The 22,692-nt window shown below is 37.9% G+C and overlaps 1 protein-coding gene across 1 annotated transcript in view; it reads left to right on the top strand.

The window, feature by feature from the left end:
• The window catches only part of gmds (GDP-mannose 4,6-dehydratase), a 65,006-nt gene that overhangs the window by 4,479 nt on the left and 37,835 nt on the right, over window positions 1-22,692 (top strand). Inside the window, exons 2-6 of the mRNA XM_084432072.1 lie at window positions 515-559; window positions 3,223-3,310; window positions 4,151-4,260; window positions 15,184-15,376; window positions 17,081-17,185. Of these exons, the coding sequence (XP_084288198.1) occupies window positions 515-559; window positions 3,223-3,310; window positions 4,151-4,260; window positions 15,184-15,376; window positions 17,081-17,185 (541 nt within the window). The remainder of the gene's footprint in view (window positions 1-514; window positions 560-3,222; window positions 3,311-4,150; window positions 4,261-15,183; window positions 15,377-17,080; window positions 17,186-22,692) is intronic.

The raw sequence follows: 22,692 nt of genomic DNA, 5'->3' as shown, positions 1-22,692 counted from the left end.
ACAGTGTGTGTGTGATGTAGCTCGTATAGGCACTCCTTACTTATTTGTTAGCCGTCTTGCCAACTGTTTTTCTTGCATTCTTTGTGTGGAGCTCGAGTGTTTTGCCATTAAATGGATAGTTAATCCAATAATGACAGCTCTGTCATCATTTACCCACCCTCATGTTGATCCAGACCTGAATGATTTTCTTTCTTCTTTGGAACACAAAATATTTTGAAATGTGATATTTTGAAAAATGTCTATTTGTCCATAATGTCCAGTGGGGCAGGAACAGTTGTTTCTTACAGAAAGTCATACAGCCCTGGAACGACATATGGGTGAGTCTCGACACGAGCATGTAGGCTACGTGTGCGAAAATGCGTATTTGTATAATGTAGGCGTGTATTCGCTGTGGTCTGGCTCATGAAATTCAGAAAGAAATGGTCATTGTGTTGCATACTCTCTTGGGTAATGCTTGCCGTAAATGCGTGTGTTTCTCAAAGCCCAAAATAATTCTCCCTCTGTGTGGTTTCAGGATGGATCCTACCTGGCTGAGTTTCTGCTGGCTAAAGGTTATGAGGTGGGTAAGCCAATGTAACCCTTAAAGACATCTTACAAACTTGTCAGAAATCATTCCCACATTGATCTGATGCAAATCTGTCTCACTGCCTGTTAATAATCAAAAATAAGATTTAAATAGGTTGCATCTCATTTAAAGTTTAACTGTTCATTTTCATAATTTTTTTTGCTCATTAAACAGTTTTTACAAATAAAGAAATACACTATTGTGTATTTGTGAAATGTTACCACGGTAACATTAAAAAAAAAAAGTTTTTGGAAGAAGTTCTCATTTTTTCAGAATACTTTGATATATCAAAAGTTCACATTTATTTGAAATAGCAATCTTTTGTAACATTATAACTTTTGATTAATTGAATTTGTCCTTGTTGAGTAAAAGTATTAAAGTTGGGTCGGCAGTTTTTTTCAAAAAAAAAATTCTATTTTTTTTAAACTTTATTTATATACCAATACAAAACTCTGAAAAAGAGAGTATAAAAATCGAGTGTCTGTAGTTCTCTCAGGACTGCAATAAACACAGCTACTTATTCCATTCACTCCCACCCACTCCCTTCTGGGCTCCTTCCAAAGCCACGCCCCCAAAACACATGAGCTCGCGACGCCGACCGCTCGGCTCAGCTGGAGGACGCGTTTACCAGCGCCGAGCGGAGAGGAGCGCAGTGCATGTAGTGACATCATGTCAGAATCAAATGTTCTTTGCTCTTTCTCTGCCATGGCTAAGCCACGCCCCCTCCACTCACACGGACAAACGGTCAACATCCGGTAACAGGCGCTAGCTGTCACAGTAGGAGACATTTCACAGGAGGCAATTGATGATTTTTGGAGACAGAAAGATTATATATCATCTCGAAGTCACCAAAGGGGCCTTAACTATGCATTGGAGGGTTATATTAATAATTTTATTGTTGAGAAGGTCGATAAGCTTCAGCTCCAGACAAAGATTTACAGTTCACAGTGTAAACGTTATAGTTTGGTGCTATTTCGCTTCAAACGCTCGCTTTATACGCGCGTCCTATTCGCTTTGGACACGCGCGTCCTATTCGCTTTGGACACGCGAATGGATTAAAAATGTTCAAGCGTCGAACTAGACGCGATACGCTCGAATTTGACGCTGTATTCGCGTTTGGTGTGAACGCAGCATAATGAACAGGCTGCGATGTCAAGATTGCAATGCTGGAATGTGTGTGTGTGTGTGTCAGAGAGAGAGAGAGGCGCGGGCGCGATCGAACAGTGGAAACATAAAAACATACTCCATTTTGTTCATACAGGACATCATTAAAACTGCAAAGTGTTTAGCCTACTTATATTTGTGTAAAACACAACATTGTGCTTTTGTCAAACTGTAAACTCTTGTCAAACTGTAACCTACAACTGTCACCCAACCAAAATCACACACACACACACACACACACGCTGTTTAAAAGCAAAAATGACAAGAAAAAACATATAAAAACGAATGAAAACTGACTAACTGCAATGCATTTCAGTGGACGTGGAAGCAGAGAATGTCCGAGTGTATTGGGTTAGCTATGCGCACTGTGATTGGCTCATCGCGTTTGGGGGCGTGGCTTAGCCATAGGTCAATAGAGAGCCTAAGTCCCTCCCCTCCGCTTCCGGCTCATGGGACCTTATTTCGGAAAAAATATGTATGGTAGTCAATGGCGAGAGACAACTTATCTTTTTATTCCGTCTGAACTGTGCCCTGAATTATACACATGATGTTTGTCAATTTAAAAGATAATTATGAAAGTCAAGAAAGTCGCAGTTTGTCATAAAACAGAAGAGTAACATTTAGTTTTGTGTGAAAATCGATCAATGTACTACATCTCTCGTCTCGCACTATGTACGTCACCATCCGTTGCTCGTATGTGTGCAGTCTGGTACAAAACACTCTGGCATGACGGCGTAACGTTACGATTATAACGTAAGACTAGAAAAAATGACAGACGTTAGCTTCAGTAAAGTTAGCTTCATTCATTGAGAGAAAAGGTATGACGTCACATGTGCGCCTTTTGGGTTTGTAGTCTTTGTAATTACGTATTTTCACAGTCTTATACCTCAACAGTTTTACATCAAACTGCGACTTTCTTGACTTTAAAATGTATCTTTTAAATTGACAAACATCATATATGTAATTCAGGGCACAATTCAAACGAGATCAAAATATTTGTTGTCTCTCGCCTTTGACTACCATACAATATTTTTCCGAATTAAGGTCCCATGGTGTTCCACTGGAAGGGGAGGGACTTAGGCTCTCTATTGTGATTCTTCCTAGCTTCCGTGCCTCTCTCCATGCTCGCGCATGTGGGCAGCTCCTGTAGCAGCAGGGGTGGTAGCCATGGTAGCGAGGGAGAGTGACAGTCGCCCAGCCAATCATTTAATTTGTTCCGAATGGAAATAAGTAGCTGTGTTTATTGCGTCCTGAGAGGACTACAGACACTCGATTTTTATACTCTCTTTTTCTCAGTACTTACATTTTAATTATGTATTGGTATATAAAGAAAGTTTAAACAAATGTGGAAAAAAATGTTTTAAAAAAAAACTGCCGACCCTACCTTTAATTAATTTTTTTAATGACCTCAAACTTTTGAACGGTGATGTCTATACAGTTTATTTAAAATCATGTGCGCTTAGATGAGATTAACTTTTTGGTGTTTTGGACAGGTTCATGGTATCCTCCGCAGATCCAGCTCTTTTAACACGGGCCGGATTGAGCACCTCTATCATAACCCTCAAACGCACACAGAAGGAAGTGAGTTTCACTGCCTGGCTATAATAAAAATCATGTTTATTTTATTTTTAAATGTGTAAATGTCTTCTAACCTGTGTAAAATATCACTAGGTATTGGATCCTCTAAGTGTTGTAAGTTGTTCTTTCAGTATTTTTAATTTTATTTTGTATGTATTTTCCTTCATGATTTTAGTCTAAATGTTCTTAAGAACTATTTGGATGGTAATTATTTATTTTGGGTTGGTCTTACACAATGCAGCTAAATATGGTTGTCCCTGTTCTTTTAAGTGCTTAATCCCATTCTGAACAAACAAGAATGGGGAGTGACAACAGTTTTCTGCGACACAATTCACTCCCAAAAATTATGGCGGTTTACAAAAAATGCCTGACCATACTAGTGTCCTTTGAAATCAAAATGCAGTACCTACCTAAAGCCGTACCTATTAACGGAATTTTCTCCTGGATGGTGGGAGAAGAACATCGACATGTACGACTCAAATGGTAATGAAGTCACTGACTAGTCCCTATGTTAAACAATTGCCATCCAAATAGATCTATTGTCTTTATCTGGTTTTGAAAGGTAGAATTTAATTTAAAAGTTTTGCACGAAAATCCAGACACAAACTCCGTTTATTTCTTTCCAGTAGGCAACTCTATATATTTTTCAGCAAATAATTGTATAAGCATTTTAGACATGGTTATGGTTATGATCTCTTTGTGTTGGGTCTGGTAAGCTTTGTTAAGGTGACAGTCTTTTAACTTGAGCAGATGTGGAGGATAAAACTCTTTCTAAAACTTTCCCCGGCGGTTTGGATCAGATTGCTTTATGTGAAATAAAAAAATATTTTATTCCGTCCATAGATATGAAGTTGCACTATGGGGACTTGACCGACAGCACTTGCTTGGTGAAGATTATCAATGAAGTCAAACCCACAGAAATATACAACCTGGGAGCGCAGAGTCACGTCAAGGTAAAACACCCTCATTCTCTCTGTATTTCTCAATCACACAGATCCTCTTTGTCTGCTGACTCTCAAACTCTCCTTCTGACCGGACGCGCGCACACACACACACACACGCGCAAACTGTTTCATAATGACTTGGGTTTCTTTCTTAGTGTCTGTGAGGTGAACAAATGACCCCATCCAAGTAATTCTTTGGAAAGGAAAAAGTCTTAACCATATACAGAAGACTTTCTTTCACTCGCTGTTCCTTTACCCACACCCCTAATGTCTAGTCATCTGGGATGAGGTCAGGGGGATGTTAGTCAGAGAGTTGGCCATCATATGGTGTGTGTGTGAACTTCTGTGTGGGTGCTCCACAGGGTATTTTATGGGAAACAAGCACAACCGGCAGTTAAAGTGAGGGAGAGGAGGGAAGATAGGAAGATGACTGAATAAGAAGATCAAAAGCAGAATGAGACAAGACATTGCGGAGGGATATGAATGAGACGTTAATATTGACATTGTTTGCTCATGCCGCTCTGATGTTCAGTCACAGGAAAAACCAATTAAAAGTGTTCATCTGGTGTTCGAGAGAAATAACAGTGTCATGTTTTTGCTGTAGCCTAATACGTTTCAACCAGACAAAACTGAGAAAGTTATTATAGGTTGATGAGAGATTATGGTATCCACAATAAGACCAGAGACATTTTTAAGAAAGTGAATAAGGGTCAATTTTGATTTCATGTTGTCAAGCTCAATCATAAACAAACTACACAGAATGCGTTTTTGCATTCCACTGCTCTGCTTTTCCATTACTTTTATATGTAAACTTGCCCTAGACTGACATGTTTGACTGTTACATTTTTTTTACAGCGTCTTTCGCCTGACGCAGCATTAAAAAATACGTTGCTAAAGTTCAATAAGTTAAAAAACACTCCACTTCCCTGCGTCTCATGCTTTTAAAACATGTTCTGCATGAACAGCTCCTAGAAAGCAAGTTTTTCCTGCTAAAGCTTTCACATTATTTAACCCTTGTATTTGATAAATGGTGGCATTAAAAGTATTTGGATACTTTTGGACACTCAAATCACTTAAAAATGTCTGAATGTCAATGTATTTGGTACGACAATGTATTTGGTATTTGGTAACCGTGTACAAATAATTATTTTCTTAGAACTATTTTTAGTCATTTTTGGTGGATTCAAGTCAGTTCCCCTTAAAGGGATACTCCACTTTAAAATGAAAATTCTGTCATCATATACTCACCCTCATGTTGTTTCAATCCTGTATGAATTTCTTTCTTCTGCTGAACAGAAAGGAAGATATTTAGAAGAATGTCAGTAACCAAACAGTTTCTGGTCTCATTGACTTCCATAGTAGGAAAAAAATATACTATGGAAGTCAATGAGACCAGACACTGTCTGGTTACTGATATTCTTCTAAATATCTTCCTTTCTGTTCAGCAGTGAAACAACATGAGGGTGAGTATATGATAGAATTTTCATTTTAAAGTGGAGTATCCCTTTAAATTCACACAGGTGTACTATCAAAGTAGCGTTTGTGAAATGTTTTGCTTAAAGCTACACTGTGTAAGATTTTCTCTCATCTAGCGGTGAAATTGTTTGACTACCAACTGAATATTACTTTTTTAGCCCCTCCCATTCCGAGGGCGTTTTAACTCCTACGGTGGCCGTATTATTTCAAATCTGCCGGCAGTCGCGAGTTATCTCCCCCTCGCATTCGTCACGGTGCCACTGAGTGTAAAAACGCGAAAGGCGAAGCTTGAATTTCCAGCTATGTCCCTCTTTGGCTAATGTATTTTCAAGATGGAGGCGCAACATGGCTGCCGCCATTCGCTTGTATGTATTCTAAATGGCAGATTCTACGCTTACGAGAATACTTGATTAGTTGGTAGAAGTAATTACACATTAATGAGCTCATATCATTTTGAAAGAACAAAGTGTTTTTTGCTAAGAATCAACTTAAAAAATTACACAGTGTAGCTTTAAAAAGTGCGTTTGTGCTATATATATATTTTTTAAATAAATGCTAATTGGTTTGATATTTTGTTTATATAATTCAAAGACATTCATACATTTTTAAATATGGCTTAACTGTTCAAATACTTTTTAGAGCCACTGTTTGTCTAAAATGATTCATGAGCCTTAATGGTTGGTTTGTAAGGATGGAAAGATCCAGACAGCACCTGCAGGCTCACACTGAACGCGTACAGTTAAATACAGCAGCTGCCGTAATATGGAACTAAATAATTCAGATGGAAACTGACTGAGAAACATTGGCCAACAGACAGGCATCCATTCTAATAATTGGGAGGTGTTCTGGGTGTCCCATCAGGAGGATCATCTGCTGTGATGACAGATAACAGCAGGATGCTCACTGTCACAATAGAGCTTTAGTACAGCTGTGGCTCTTCAACAAAGAGAATAAAAAGTACTTTAAGCACAGACATAAAGTCTTATGGGAGAGTAGTTCATATTTAAAGATGGCTGTCATACTGTGACAACCGCAATCAGGATTGCTATGTGGAAAAATAAACAAGCTTGATTTAATTATACCTTCAGTTTAGGCTTGTTAACTTGTAAATGTGTGTGTTAGCCGGGTATGTTCATTAAAGATAGGCGTTTCAATCAGTGCCCGCTGTAATGAAGTGGTAGATCACTGCTACTCTCTGATTGTAGTTTACATTTTATACTCGCCACACTTTGTTTGGATATGGCAAAAAGAGTGGCAGGGAAAACACATACACACACATGCTCGGTTTCCAGTTATTACACACAGGGGTCAGCAAAGTGCTATTTTGTTTGAGAGTACCGCTTGGCGGTTTTTGGAGGTTATTTGTTTATTCTTACAGGAATGTTTCAGGAAGAAAGTGAGGTGCTTTTTTCCCTCCTTCCACATTCTGTCTTTGTCTGTGAGCATCCATAGTCCTGTTTGAGTTAGACAGATAAATCTGAAGGATATATGACGGAAAGACAACAAGTGTAAAGACTGTAATGAGCTGTGATTGAATTAAAATAGTTATGGGGTTTTCAGGTCTAATGTTGCACAGCAAAATGTTAGCTCTCTGTTAGTCCGACTGATTCATGTTGATATGATTGTTGATTTATAATAGAGTTCGACAAACTGTTCCTTCTTTTGCCCTGTTCCTGTTTATTTCAGAAATATTTTTAAATTTAATGTTCTAATAATTTATGTAGAACAAACTATATATTTAAAAAATTGTTAGAAAGAATTTGTTTTAAAAAGAAAAATTATGGCATTGAAAAAATATATATTTTAAACTTAAAAGTGTTTTTTTAATATATACAGTGTACAGTACAAAAATATACAGTGTGTGTGTATAAATATACTTATATCTATCTATCTATCTATCTATCTATCTATCTATATATATATATATATATATATATATGTATGTATATGTATATGTGTATATATATATGTGTGTGTGTGTATGTGAAGTAAAAGTTGTTTTATTTTTAATATTATTACTACTACTACTATAAATTGTATTTAATTTACGTGCTAATATACACTACCATTCAAAAGTGTGGAGTCAGTACGATTTTTTTAATTGATTAATTTACAATTTAAAAAAACACATTAAATTGATCAAAAGTAACCTTGAAAAAAAAAACTATATATATATACACATATATATTTATAATTCTATTTTAAAAAGTCTATTTTAAATCAATGCTGCTCTTTTGAACTTTCTATTCATCAAATAATCCAGAAAAATATGAAGCAGTACAACTGTTTTCAACATTGATAATACTAAGGAAAGTTACTTGAGTATCAAATCCGCATATTAGAATGATTTCTGAAGGATCATGTGACACTGAAGACTGGAGTAATGATGCTGAAAATTCAGCTTTGCCATCACATGAATAAATAACGTTTAACACATTACATATTGCTGAATGTTTGATCAAATAAACGCAGCCTTGGTAAGCAGTAAGCACAAGTGACTTATTTCAGAATCATAAAAGACCTTACTGCCCCCAAACTTTTGAACAGTTTGTCTTTAAATGGAGTAGTACTATTTAATATAATATAAAATGAAATTTTTATCAAAATATGGATAAAAATCCAAAAATATCAAAATCTATCAAATCTAATAATTAATTGATCACATTAAAATGGAAAATCTATAGCACCTGTTAGACATGAAATATGAGGTGATAACAATAAAAGAACACTGCATTATTCAGGTGGGATATACCAGCTTCAGGAGGTCTGTGTGTGCAAACACAATGGAGAGATAAAGGCGTTATTTACATGTGAATGCAGACGGTTCTGACTGGCATTTCAGCATGTTGTTTGGCGACAGATAAAGAAAAGCTGTAAACCATAATGTCGACTTAACCACCAAAAAAAGCACAGCGTGCTTTATATTTTGATGTTTGTACAAGTTTAAACCTTGCGGTTATTATCAAGTAACCACAAATGGAGCTGCCTTGTGGGATAGCAAACTACAATTAGTCACGTACGACCACATCAAACTTAGATCACATGATTCTGAGTTGAAGTGGCACTTTTTTTGGCTGAGATTGTGAGGCAAGTAACACACACACACACACACAAAGGGCTGCAGAGTGTGTATTTGAGAGAAGAAGAAAGAAAAAAAATCCTAAATTAATGTACCCTGTTTGATTAGAGGAACTTTAATTCTTTCCGAATCACTTTTTGACTTTTGACTTTAATTTTAAAGCAATTAAACTGAGAACACATCTGAACATCTGTGGTATTTGGGCTGTGTTGTTCTGAGTTGACCTCTCCGTCAACTCCAAGCGGTTAGTATGTTTCTATTCGACTCCGAAAGCCTCATTGTGAATGTGTTTTCGTGTTTGCGCAGATATCTCTCTTATAGTGCCGGCAGAGTCTGTTTGCTCAGTGTTAGGTATGGTGTGATTGGCATGAGCTTTGTGTTTGTGTTTGGATTAGAGCAGAGCTGTAGCTAATACACCGGTGTTGGACTAGAACGTGTTTTGTGTTCGCTTATGAATGTGTTTGATGTACAATGTAAGTGTTGTCTAGGTAAGACTTTTGGCTTTGTAGACAGATGTGACACAGCAAACGCCGAAGAGAAAGATAACTCTTTCAGCTCAAGAATCATTTCCGCTAATGACGACAGCATTTTTTTTTATTAAAGTCGCGGTTGCAATGTAGTAGACTTTGTGTTACACTGAGCCTAAGTTTCCTTGGTTCCTAATTGGGTATCTAGAGGACGCAAGCGCTCACGCGTTCACGCAGACACACACAGTTAATTGCTTGTGTAAATCATTCCACTCTTGTCACCTGCAAGGACTGACGTCACCACCAACAAACAGGCCTTTATTCAGTGGCGTTACATCACGCTAAAAACATGATTTTGATTTATCTAAATGACAGCGCCTATTAAACTAGTGATTAATTATGAGATATAAAAATCTTTGCACTCCCATTTCTGTCACTGGGTTGGAATACAGATGCGTTTTAAACACATTTGTGTGGTAGACATGTTGTATAACATGCTTATTCAGACTCTGGGAGCGGTAGAAAAAACATTTGCTATTTTTCTGTATTTGCTACTCAGTAAGACTAATCATTATAATCATTATGTATATTTTTATAGATATATTATATTAATTATGATCAGTGGGTCATTTTTATTTATGTATGTTTAATGAATGTCCGACTAAGCATTTGTGTGCATGTTTTGTTGGCCAGTTACAGACACATCGCTTAGTTTGTGAATGCAAGTGTGTTGAAGCGTTTTTTTTTTAAAGATGACCCAATAAACTTGTCATCTTTGGAAAGTTGCAACATAAAGCACATCAAGCAGTGTTGTCAAAAAACAAAAACAGTTTTGACATCTCTAATCTCACGTAAGCTTTGACTGTTTCACATTAGGCAAAGGAACGAGGGTAAGATCTGTCATAGTACACCTTTTTTTGGCAATATTCAGTCTAAGAAAATGGGTTAAGATGGCTTGACTTATCAACATCAGCTCATGTCAAATTTTGGAAGGAGTCTGATTGACATGAAAAATATGCCAGTTTTTGTGAATTCACTGGCACAAGCACTCGACGCTTGATTGAGAGGTGGAAAATAGCCGTTTGCTGAATAAAAGCAGGTATTGCAATGAACAATTCATCCTTTGTGTGGTATAAACTGACACATTCTTGTCTCATGCCCTGCCCTAAAGGTGTTAACAAGAGAAGCCTTTATTATATTCTTTTGTTGATTATGTATATTCTTATTTATTAGTATTAGTATTAGTATTAGTATTACCATTACATCAGGGAAAGATGTTGAACAGAAGTGAGGAATGAAAGAATAAAAATAAAGAATGATAGTTTGGATCATAGCATTACCAGAGATGTTGGCTCAAGTGACTGGAAGACTAGAATCAGGAAATACTCAACGGCAGATTAGTATAGTGTGTGATTCCAAAGTAAACTCTAAAAATGATTAATGATATTTAAGATTATGATGAATGCAAAATAGGATGCAAGAGAAGGCTTAAATTCAAACACATAAACCACCAGTTATCACGTTATATTCAGAGAAACGTTATCGATGTTTGTACTTTACTCAACGTTACTATTTTTACGTCTTTTATTTCATGCAGATTGGTGGAAAAATCTCAAAGCGCCACGTTGTGCTTTTTCACGTATCGCAGAAACCTCTCTGCTTCCTTTTTAAGCTGTGCAAATTATTGGACTCTCTCTGGTGCCATTTGTCTGCATGACCTTTAGATCTGTACTCTGTAAGTTCAAGATATTCAAGCAGGGCTCAACAATAAGGAAACAAATTTTTTTTTTTGCCCCCGGTCAGGCCAGCAGCTTAAATGTGTACTGCCCTGACAATATTTTTACACGCCTTAAGATATTCACTTTATTTTTTAGAAACATATACTGTGTGTTTGATCAATTTAAAGGGATAGTCCACCCAAAAATACAAATTCTGTCATTAATTCCTCACCCTCATGTCGTTCCAAGTCTTTCATTCATCTTCTGAAACACAAATGACGATATTTTAATGAAATCTGAGAGCTTTCTGTCCCTCCATTGACAGCTACGCGAACCAACCCTTTAAATTTACAGTATATTTTTATTTATGTATTTTTATATAGATATTTTAGTTTAGTTTTTGTTGTTGTATTGTATTGTCATGTTATCCAGCTAGATCACATTACCTCTGCGGTGTATTTAAATCAGAATTTGCAGGGACGGTCTTCAATATAATGCAGAGAACAAAATGTTTGCATTTGCAAGTCATTAAAACAAGCGGGTAATCGATTGGACAAGTGACAGTCTGTCTGAGATTGTGAGTTGTATTATTCCAGAGAATAATACAACTCACGTTAGTGGATGGCATGTAATGACAACACACATTTGAGGGTAAAAAAAAATTATATGGTAATGAATTTGGTCTGCAGAAAGACCTACTAGACACCAGAGTCTATAATTACAGCTATTTATAGCTTGGAAGCATTCATCATCTTCTCTCGAAATAAGCAGGTCAAGCACTCGTATTTGATATTATGGTGTGTTAATCTGAAGCGCATTCTGCACTGCTCAGTTCTTTTAACTCAACAAAAGTCAGCGTTGCGGATTTTGGCTTATCAGTTTGTGCATTGTCAGTTTCAACATTGTTTAGTATAGGCTGCTTGACATACAGATAAGCACACACAATTGCTCACCTCATTCTTTTTGCGCTCCTAAATGACAGCACCTGTCATCTGTGATGACACATGTGCTGTGTGTGTGTCAGAGAGTTGGTTCAGTCAGAGACCACTCACATGTGGTAGTTGTTGGTTGCTGTCAGCGCAAGGTTAACTGTCAACTGTCAGGAGCTGAACAGAACCTTGTGTGTGTCTGTGCTGTTCTCGAGCAAATGAAATAGCATGATGAAAAACGTGTGGTCGGATTATGCGGACTGCACTATGCTCGTCACTTTAGAAGTGTTTGTACAAAGCCCAGACCTGAACACCTTTGGGATGAATTTGAATGCCGACTGTGAGCCAGAACCCATCACCCAACGTCAGTGTCTGACCTAACTGACGCTCCTCTGACTGAATGGGTACATATCCCGCAGCCTTGTTTTAACATCTAATGGAAGACCTTCCCAGAATAAATTCATGTCATTTTTTTTTTTTTAGCCATGTGTTTGAAATTAAATGTTCAGCAAGGTCAGCCACTTGCTGTTTTATTTAGTTTTTTGTTAGTTTTAGTTAATTTATTATAATATATATATAATAGTTATTTATTTTCTTATTTAGTTTTGTTCTAATTTAAATTGTTCTTATTTAAAAACCACATTAAAATATTTTTTTTTTTTTTTTTTATAAATTAGAGAATAAAAGAGGATGCATCTCTAGTTTAAAAATAATTAATAATTTTTAATTTAAATTAAATTACAAAATGAAATACAAATCTCTAGTTTTGTGTCAATGAAGGGGGCACTTGAGCCCTACTGATAGAGCTGTGGGGCTATACGAGACAAAAATGGTTGAGAAACGCTGTCTTCTGGAAACATAAGATGTGGTAAAAATAGAGCTTTGTTTTTACAAGGATGGAGACAGTTTAAGGACATCTGTAACAGGCTAAATGATTCCCTAATTATTCGCAGTCATGGTTTCTCCCCTCCCTCCCTCGGCTCTCACACACTCAAGCTTGTATTGGCTCTGCGATTGCTTCAGACAACTTGCGCCTGGGGCAACCCCAACCGCAGCCCATAATGATCCAGGCTGTTGCCATGTTTACATGTGTGTTTATGTTTGAGGGAACGAGTGAATGATGAGGTGAGCGTGTCTGGTTGAGCAGGCAGAAGAGCGAGGGAAGTTGGTGTCATCTCAAGCATAGATTTAATTAGCTGATGAATTCCAATCCTGACGTGCCGAAGCCGTGAGGAGTGTAGGAGTAGTATCGATTGGGGGGGAAGGGGGGTAGGTAGAGCCAAAACAGAAAAGGGTGTTCGCTTGTGCACGAGTCGCCTGGGGCACGGGGACTTTCCCAATGGCAGACATTAATTCTGCCCCCCTGACAGTTCCAAGTTGCTGTGGAAACACGAAGAAATTGCTTTCGCTGCACAATTTTCTACAAGTCTCCTGCTCACTTCGGATAACGTGTAAAATGCGGCCGCGCTTGCATAAACAACAAAATCCCTGTAATTTTCACGTCTTTTCTTAGCCTGCAAATGCATGCAGGGAGCAATTTTGAGTTCTCTTGCATCAACGCAGTGGCTACTGCTACTAGAAACAGCTGGAACGAGCAAATTACGGTATCGGTGTTCCTCTAATAGCACTATTTTGGCATATTTGTGACATCTGAAATCAGTGTCCTGGCTGTTTGTTTGGAGAAAACAATGCCCAAGAAATGAAAATTGCTTGCAGGGTGGCAAGATGCCGTGAAAGCTCTCCGCAAGGCACAATCTCAAAACATAAATCTTCTTGTACCTGACAGAAACATGTCTCTCTTAGTTCTAACTGGTATGATTGAATGTTTTGGCTCACATTTAAGAGCATGTTTGCACAGTCCAAAAAACTTAAGGCTAATTATCCCAGCAACGGTAATGATAGCTACTGGACGACCGCCAAGCAACACATCTAAAGTCAATCCATTCCAGCATTATAAGGATTATTTTGAAAGTGATGCGAATTTGCGTTGCGAAGACACTTAAATATAGTTTCAGTCTCACGATAATCAGCTGTCAGTCGCTTTTTGTTTTCGTGCTGAGGTGTGGTTACAGATGCGCACTTGGCTATTTCAGAACTAATTCAGATCGTGCCTGTTGCAGAGGGCTTGTCTCATCGGAAAATCGTGTAGGTGCGATTCTGAGAAGTGTGTGTCAAATTTGAGGAACAGGTTAGATTAGTTAGTCTCTCCCTCTCTTTCTCTTGCTCAGTCCTTGTCTGTCTTTCTTTCTCACCGTATCTTTACCATCTCAGTTTCAGTTAGGGATTCCCCGGCTCGCTTGTGTTTGGGAATTAAGTATGTCTGAACTCGTTAAATTAGAGCAGAGGCCTTCTCTCTCAAAAACACATCATGTAATAATTCAGTCGCATGATGTAGCACCCCAAACTATTTGCAATATTAAAGATGTACATTTATTAACCAACTCATACCCTTGTTACATATCCCATGATTTTCTTTCTTTGTGGAGCACACGGTTGTTGTTAATGGTTGTTTTCTTCCACGCAAATACAATTACTAGGGTTTCCAGTTATCAAAATGCGAATTGTGCACTATATTAATCTTACAGAGTTTTGTGAGAAACAGGCCTAAGTTAAAATCTAAATTTACAGATAATCTTGGCATCCTCTTTCCTGCTTTCATGAGAGAAGAAGGGACGACTGATTTGTGCACATTGTTCTTTTGAGTCAAATCTTATCAGTGAATCAGTTCACAAAACCTTTTGAGGTTCAGATTGTTAGTTGATGGTCAGTTTTGTTAATGTGATAGTTTCAAGCACGCTGTTAATTCAAACTAGAGAGGTTTCCTAGATAATGTAAAACAGAAAAAATGCAATGTTGTCAGATATTATTTCGTCGTTCTTTTGATTACTTGCAAGTTGTATGCACCAAGTAGAGTTATTCATACACAACATTTAGTTGTTTTACCCAATTTACATGAGCTAGAAGACAAACTCTTTGATGATCTGTGTGTTTTCCACTAACAGCAGAGCATGCAACTCTATGCAAACAAAGACACTTGATATCAACCATCAAGGACAAGAATGTTTCTCTCAGCTTTGAGGGTTTTGTGCCGATTTTATTACCAGAGCCTTACTTGTTTTCATATTTCCTTAACTTGTTTATGTTGACTCTGGCAACTTTTTGGCTTAGGTTATTGGGTTATGTCATAACACTGAATTTAATTTATCCATTTACTTGTATACTTTTGCATTAAGGCTTATGCATACACTCTTTGTGTTTGGCAGATTTCCTTTGACCTGGCTGAGTACACCGCAGATGTTGATGGGGTGGGTACACTTCGGCTGCTGGATGCTGTGAAGACCTGCGGTTTAACTGACACAGTCCGCTTCTACCAGGCCTCCACCAGTGAGCTCTATGGGAAAGTTCAGGAAATTCCCCAGAAAGAGACCACGCCATTTTACCCACGATCCCCTTATGGTCAGCACACACACATGCAGTTCCTTTATACTTTTAATTTTTTGTATATTTATCAAACATGTACACTACCGTTCAAAAGTTCGGGGTCAGTAAGATTTTTTGAAAGAGATTAATAGTCTTATTCAGTAATGCAAGTTTAAATTGCCATTAAAGGCAGGGTAGGTAGGATTTATTAAAAATTAAAGATCCAAATTTGTTAAAACTTTCTATATATATCAATACATAATTAAAATGTAAGAACTCTGAAAAAAAGAGTATAAAAATCAAGTGACTCTAGACCGTTTAATCTGTATTAAACACAGCTCATTATTTCGATTCGGGACGAATCAAAGGATTGGCTTAGGCGACTGTAACTCTCTCGCAACCATGGCAACCACCCTTTTGCCACACAGCACCTGCCCACTTGCGCGCGACCGTTTGATTTGAGGAGTGCGAGAGGCACGGAACCTGATCACACCTCCGTCCAGTAGATGGCGGTAATGCAGTATGTTTGCAAGCTGCCAATAAAATCTATCGAAGAAGAAGAAGAAGGCACTGAACCTAGGAATACCAAAACAATGGCAGAGAAAGAGCAATCTAAATTTACAGTACCGGCATATGCAGTTAGTGAAGGCAAACCAGGCAAAAAAATGCCCCTTCCCCTCCGCTTGTCTCAGGTAAATAATGCGTCCTCTAGCTCAGCGGTCGGAGTCGCGCGTTCATGTGTTTTGGGGGCGTGGCTTTGGAAGAAGCACAGAAATGAGGGGGTGGAGTGAATGGAAATAATGAGATGTCTTTAAAACAGTCGTGAGAGGTCTACAGACACTCGATTTTGATACTTTCTTTTTCAGAGTACTTACATTTTAATTATGTATTGATATGTACATAAAGTTTAAACAAATTTGAAAAATAAAATTTTTAGACCATTTCTACCTACCCTGCCTTTAAGTCAAGACAACTCACCTTTATTTATACAGCGCTTTATACAATACAGATTGTTTCAAAAGCAGCTTGACAGTGATTACAGTAAAATGATTCAGTGATGCAAACGGTTCATTTCGGCTGTACAGCGGCTCTAAAAGAAAAGTTTCATTATTCAGCTGAAGTCAGTTCAGTGTTGATTCAGTTCCATTGTAAAGATCATCAATTATTAAATTAGTACACTGTTTTCTGCAGAGCTGCTTTATAGATGAAATGACGTCATCGTCCAGCTCAGTTCTCGTCCAATAGTGTTGAATTTTAAATTGATCAAAAGTTACAGTAAACGCATTTATAATGTTTCCACAAAAATATTAAGCAGCACAACTGCTTAACATTGATAATTATAAGAAATGTTTTTGAACACCAAATCAGCATAGAATGATTTCTGAAGGGTCATGTGACACTGAAGACGAGTAATGATGCTGGAAATTTCGCTTTGCCATCACAGGAATAAATTACCTTTTCAAATAGAAAACAGAAATTGTGATATTTCGCAATATTATAGTTTTTACTGTATTTTTCATGAAAGAAAATGCATCCTTGTTGAGCATAAGAGACTTATTTTACATTTTTTTTTGAAAAAATCTTATTGATCCCAAACTTTAGAACTGTAGTGTGTGTATATATATATTTTATAATTTGAAAATCATCATGTGTCTGAATTATTGATAACATTTCTTTAAAAGTGCTATTGCAGTAACCTTCTGTCTCTCCCTTGTTTTTCTCTCTCTCTTTTTTCCACAGGTGCTGCTAAGCTCTATGCATACTGGATAGTGGTCAACTTCAGGGAAGCCTATAACCTCTTTGCTGTGAATGGGATCTTGTTCAATCATGAGAGTCCTAGAAGAGGTCAGAGTTTAAGACACACACACCACACACAAGATCTGCCTACATACTGCAGATAGCTTTAAAAATGTTTGGTTGTTCTAGTGCAGAGAAACTGAAAGTACTTGTAGGCCTGGTGCTGTTTTATTTTCATTGGTTGTGAAAAATGTGCAGTAACCAGCAGCCACTGCTATGTGTTAGACCTCATAACTTTATCACCTCATTCATCAAAACATATGACACATATATCATTTTGTTGTTGGTCAGTCTTAACAACTCCAACCCCCTTTTATAACAAATTAACAGTGAGTTTAAAATTTTAATTTTTGCACACAAATACATTTAGAATTCATAAATGCTTCCAGTATGTTAAAGGTTCTCTCAAGAAATGATTTTTTTTTTTTTTTTATCATTAACATGCCGTCATGTCGAATGTATTTGATATTCAAGAAAATAAATTAACTTTAATGTATTAAGAACCAAAAGATGGATTACAATGAGGCAAATTTATCCGTCCATTTTGTGTTAAATTGTCTATTTTAGGTGTCAAGCTTTCAAAGTTTGCTGAGTAACTAATATTTGCTTCTAGACGAAACCTCTGGAGTGTTTTTTACCCTGTGAATGCGCTGTCAGTGTTGTGATGGCAGTCACAGTGCGACGGAACTGTTTACATTGCAAGTGTGTAGCGTGACGCAGCAACTAGATGGCTCCCATTATAAGTGCTTGAAGTGGCGACATTTTCAGTGATTGTAATCGGAGTGACAGTTTTGTTCTATCACATGTATAAAAAGTGTTTAATTTCTAATTCTGAGAGAATTCTACTTATCTAGCCAACAAATCAAGACATCAAGATGGCTTAAAACATGCAATTGCTGTGTCCGAAACCGCTCACTCGTTCACTCATTCACTAATCCCTATACAGTGTATGGCATTTGAGTGCACTAGATCTGCAAGGAGTGAACGAAATGAAGTGAGTGAATTTGGACGCTGACGTATACACTGTGCGTCGGAGAGCTGGAGCTGTCGCAGGAACGGCTTCGTCGCACGTAGTGATAAAACTCCTTTTATCTTACATGTTACTTACTTTATAAAATAATATTAACAACAATAACTTTGAAATTTAAATTTGAAATTGTTAGAAACTCTCACGTTTACAGATGGCGTGGTCGTTGAGCGCCTCAGGCGACTGTTACGATTACATTCAAATGAATGTAAAGAAGTTTCCTTTACGTTCCCTTTACGTTCCCTTTATTCGTTCCCTACATAGTGAACGATGATTATTGAATATTTTTAAACATCCACCAAATTATTATCTCTTCTTTACAGTTTAACGAATTAACAACAATGCCACAAATTATTAAAACACCTGGCTGTTAGTTAAACACATTAAATTGAGTTAATGCCTAAATAATATATTTTAATAAAAAAATAATATACCTATAAAATGTACCTTATTAATATAATTTCATTTCATTTTAAAATTCATCTATATAATATTCTCAATATTTTTATGTTTTATTCAAGTAATGATTAATTATATATATATATATATATATATATATATATATATATATATATATATATATATATATATATAACTAAAACTAGCATGAAATAAATGTTAAAGGAGTCATAACCTAGTATTACATTGGATACCTACTGCTGTATTATAGTCTTTCAGGCCCTTCTAAAAAAGAAAAGTGAAAAAAAAAAAAACCACAGACCTACTTTTACCCTTATTTCTGAAGGCATTTTTGTCTCGCGAGATCAATGCGATGTTTTGGCTGTCGTGGACGCTCTATATGGCTCTGCACGCCAGTTGAAAGTGTTGTTGGGACAGCGTCATTAAAAATGAATTTCATCCACTGGTCCCTGATAGTTTCGTCCGATTTTGGGAGATAAAACACATTTACATGTTTTTTATGGCAATCAACCACAGAGCAAGTCCGGTGTGCTCTCGGTTTCTCCATCTTTCTCGACTGAACTGAATATGAGGGGGAGAGGGGAAGCAGGGCTTCCTGCTGCGGTGTCCATATATGGTATATCCTACTACCTCATGACGTCAAGAGGGAGCTGAAATCAAAATCTCGTATTTGAGTGCGCGTGCACGCGCGCTGGTTTATTTACCCTGAGGTAAACAAACGCTTCACTTTTAAATATCGGCTTCCCGGCCAGTGTATAATCGTTAGTCGATCATAACATACATTGATTCTCGTGGAAAAGTGAAAATTGCAGGTTATGACTCCTTTAAAGCAAAAATAAGAAAGCTGTAAAGCAATTTCTGGTTTAAACTCGCTCGCTCCCGCACTTTCACGGGAGCTCAGTCCTCTCCGCAATGGATTGTGGGAAATAGTGCTTCAGCAAGTGTACATCAAATGTACACTCGAATTCAGAGAGGATTGTGGGAAGATTGTGGGTTCACATTCGTTCCCTACATAGGGAACGAATGTGGGGAATGATGTCGTTCACTCAGAATCCGGACACCACTACAAAATGTCCGACACCCGATATGGTGCACTATATAGTGGATAGGGAGCAGTTTCGGACACAGCTTAATAACAGTGCTGCAGACTACAGTGAAGGAAGTGATGCAAGAGTCCAGGGAGAATGTTGTGTGTGGCCAGCTTCATTGTGATTGGTTTATGGGGGAGTATCATGACACAACATTTGGTAAAGGGTGCAGCCATGACATCTTCTCAACAACAAGAGTGTTGTTCTGTGCCCCCACCCACTACCTCAGAGCACAGGAAGAGCAGTGATATCATCCACTAGCGTTAGTGGCAAGAATTTTTACGTCGGTGAGACAAACATTGCAGACTAGACTTTTAACCAACTGTGTGTGTGTATGTTGAAGGAAGACGAGGAAAAAGGGAGTACAGGGGTGGAGGAGGGTTAGAGATAGCTAGACAGGGGGAGAGATGGATGGGATAGTGTGAAAAAAGCCAACTTCATTTCCTGTCCGATCAGCGTGGTAGCCTCCCGTCATTGGGCGGGCCGGCGATGATGAGTTAATCTGGTTTGGAATTCACTTTGGAATTTCAGCCGGTGTCCACTTACACCAATAAACAAACCAGCTTCGAAAGAGTTTACGAAAGATGAGAAGAGTAAAATAATCTGTTACAAATCCACCACAGAGACGTCTGGGGTGTGTGTGTGTGCGCATGTGAAACTAGTTGCACTTTGACACCTATTCAGATTCGTACGTCTAATAGTGTGTAGTTCTAGATGAGAGAAATGGTCATGCCAGTCAATCAGACAACATCTAAAAGGGCTCCTCCATTACACACTCATCTCTCGTCTTTTTGTTTGCTCACATTCCCTCTTTCCTGTTGAAAGACGAGCGTTTTAAGAAGTTAAACCTCTCCAGGTGAGAGGGGCTGCACCTGTATGAAGGTGTCGATGGACCTCTCACCCATCGCAGACACACATGCGCACACGTACACACTGCTGGATGAGCTGTGAGATGTTTTGCTCTTTCACTTCTTGACTACCCACCTCACACACCTGTGTTTGTGTTGTCGTGCAGTCATGGCAACAAAGAAGGGAAGTAAACGAGATGCTCCTTTAATGTCTCAAATTAAGCATCACTCCTCACCTTGTATCTCTCTCACTCTCTATCTTTCCTACACACTCCCACATGCACTCCAAAGCTGGCATAGTTTGTTACTTTGCACTCAACAATAAGGATTTTTTTCTGCTTGCCCACTTGGGCCAGTAGTTCACATTCTCTTCTTGCCCTGCAGTGTTTTTACTGGCCCCAACACAATTATTTGTATTATTATTATTTCATAAAAATATTATAAATAGACAAAAACTCTTGCAAAACAAGGTCAAAAATAGACTTGCAATCTTTGTCATGTGACCTATATTTTGATTGATTGATTGAATACTAATTTGAAATTATTTTTCTTTTTGTCTGTAAAAAAGCTGTTGTCTAATGTAACTACCTAGGATTTTTAGGTATGTGAGGTTCATTGATTTTTTTTCTTTTATATATAAAGAATATTACATTATTTTTATGATACAATTTATTATATAAAATATTTTTTATGGATAGAATTTAATATTTTACATTTATAATATTACATTTAATTTTTTTTATGAAAAAAATATTTTTTTAAATGTTTATTATACATTTTTACATATGAATGATTTAAAAAATTATGTTATACAGTCCACAGTTACCTTTTCACAACCAAATGTCACAGAAAGCGAGTTTCTAAAGCATAGTGATGCATGTACTGTACATAAGAGAGTAAAACACAGTCCTTACTCAGTATGGCAAGTGACCGTTCAGGCCCGAAACTGTCTCACACCGACTCCCAGGTCTGCAGGCTGTTTTTCTGTTTTGACACCGCAACTTTGCCAGTTCTGAAAGAGATCAGGGTGCTGGTGTGTGTTTTTGTCATTCGTTTAAATGAACGTGGCAATCCGACGGTAGTGTATGCGTTCTTGTGTGTACATCTGCATGAATGTGTGTTCAGACATGTGTCAAGAAACAGGAACAGGGCCTTGTACTGACAGTCGTTTTTTTTTTTTCACATGCTGGAAATATCTGAGTGTCAGTGACTGATAGACCAGACATCTTGACTGCACTTTATTTCCACCTGGTTTGGCAGGGCGTCTTTCCATCCATTCGAAATTTCGCCTTGATACTCGACATTACCCTTGCTCATTACTCTTAAAATGTGCATTGACAGAGCCCGGGCACATTCCCACTGCCAACACGCACACCTGCAGGTCTGCCGCCTGCTTTGAGGCTTTGCCGTGCTCTTGTCCGCATAATCACGGTCTAAACCAGCCCTAAACTGGGTTGTTTTAGACTTGATGAGAGCTCCCTGCGGTCGACTCCCTGCGACTCTGCTCCTCGTCACAGCTTCCCACCGTGTGCTAAGAGACGGCCTAATTACACTCCGACTGGAAACAGGAGCCGGTGCGCGGAAATGGCCTGTCTTGGACTTTTAAACACACTTGCACACAGACGCATAGCCGACCCATTATTGCTGACCAGGGTTTGGTCAATCGGCTACGATTCGCTTTTTTTTTTCTCCCCTCTTTTTTTTAAATGAGTGAACCGAAATCAGATCCTTGAGTCCCCCCTGTGGCGTGTCTGTGACGACGGATTGACCCGGCTGTTTACAGTGTGGTATTTTAAACTGTTCTTCTCGTGCCAAGCTCAGGCACCTGGTCGTGAGCTGCGTTTAGCACGGATTAGAAAGAGTCCTTTGTGATAGCAGCAAGCCCGCGCACGGGGGGCCCATGACGGACATCCTGCCTTGGAAAGAGTCTGTTCACTTATGATTTTTTGAATTTGCATTTTAGCTTACTTTACGGATCAGGGCTTAGCAATAAAGATGACCCACTGGCTCAGAGCCACTGTGCAAAAAGTTTCGGGTCAGTGCTATATCCTAAATTTTTTCATCACTATAAGCTTTTTAGTACCTTGCACATGTAAACATGGTTTTCTATGACATTTGGTTGCGAATTCTGCTTACTACAGAAACTATACATTGCCTTTTTTTTAATAAAGA

This window comes from Rutilus rutilus, assembly GCF_951802725.1.
Source record: "Rutilus rutilus genome assembly, chromosome: 15".
Classification (NCBI taxonomy): Eukaryota; Metazoa; Chordata; class Actinopteri; order Cypriniformes; family Leuciscidae; genus Rutilus; species Rutilus rutilus.
The sequence above is the reverse complement of the archived record's forward strand: the minus strand, read 5'-3'. Positions and strand labels throughout refer to the sequence as shown.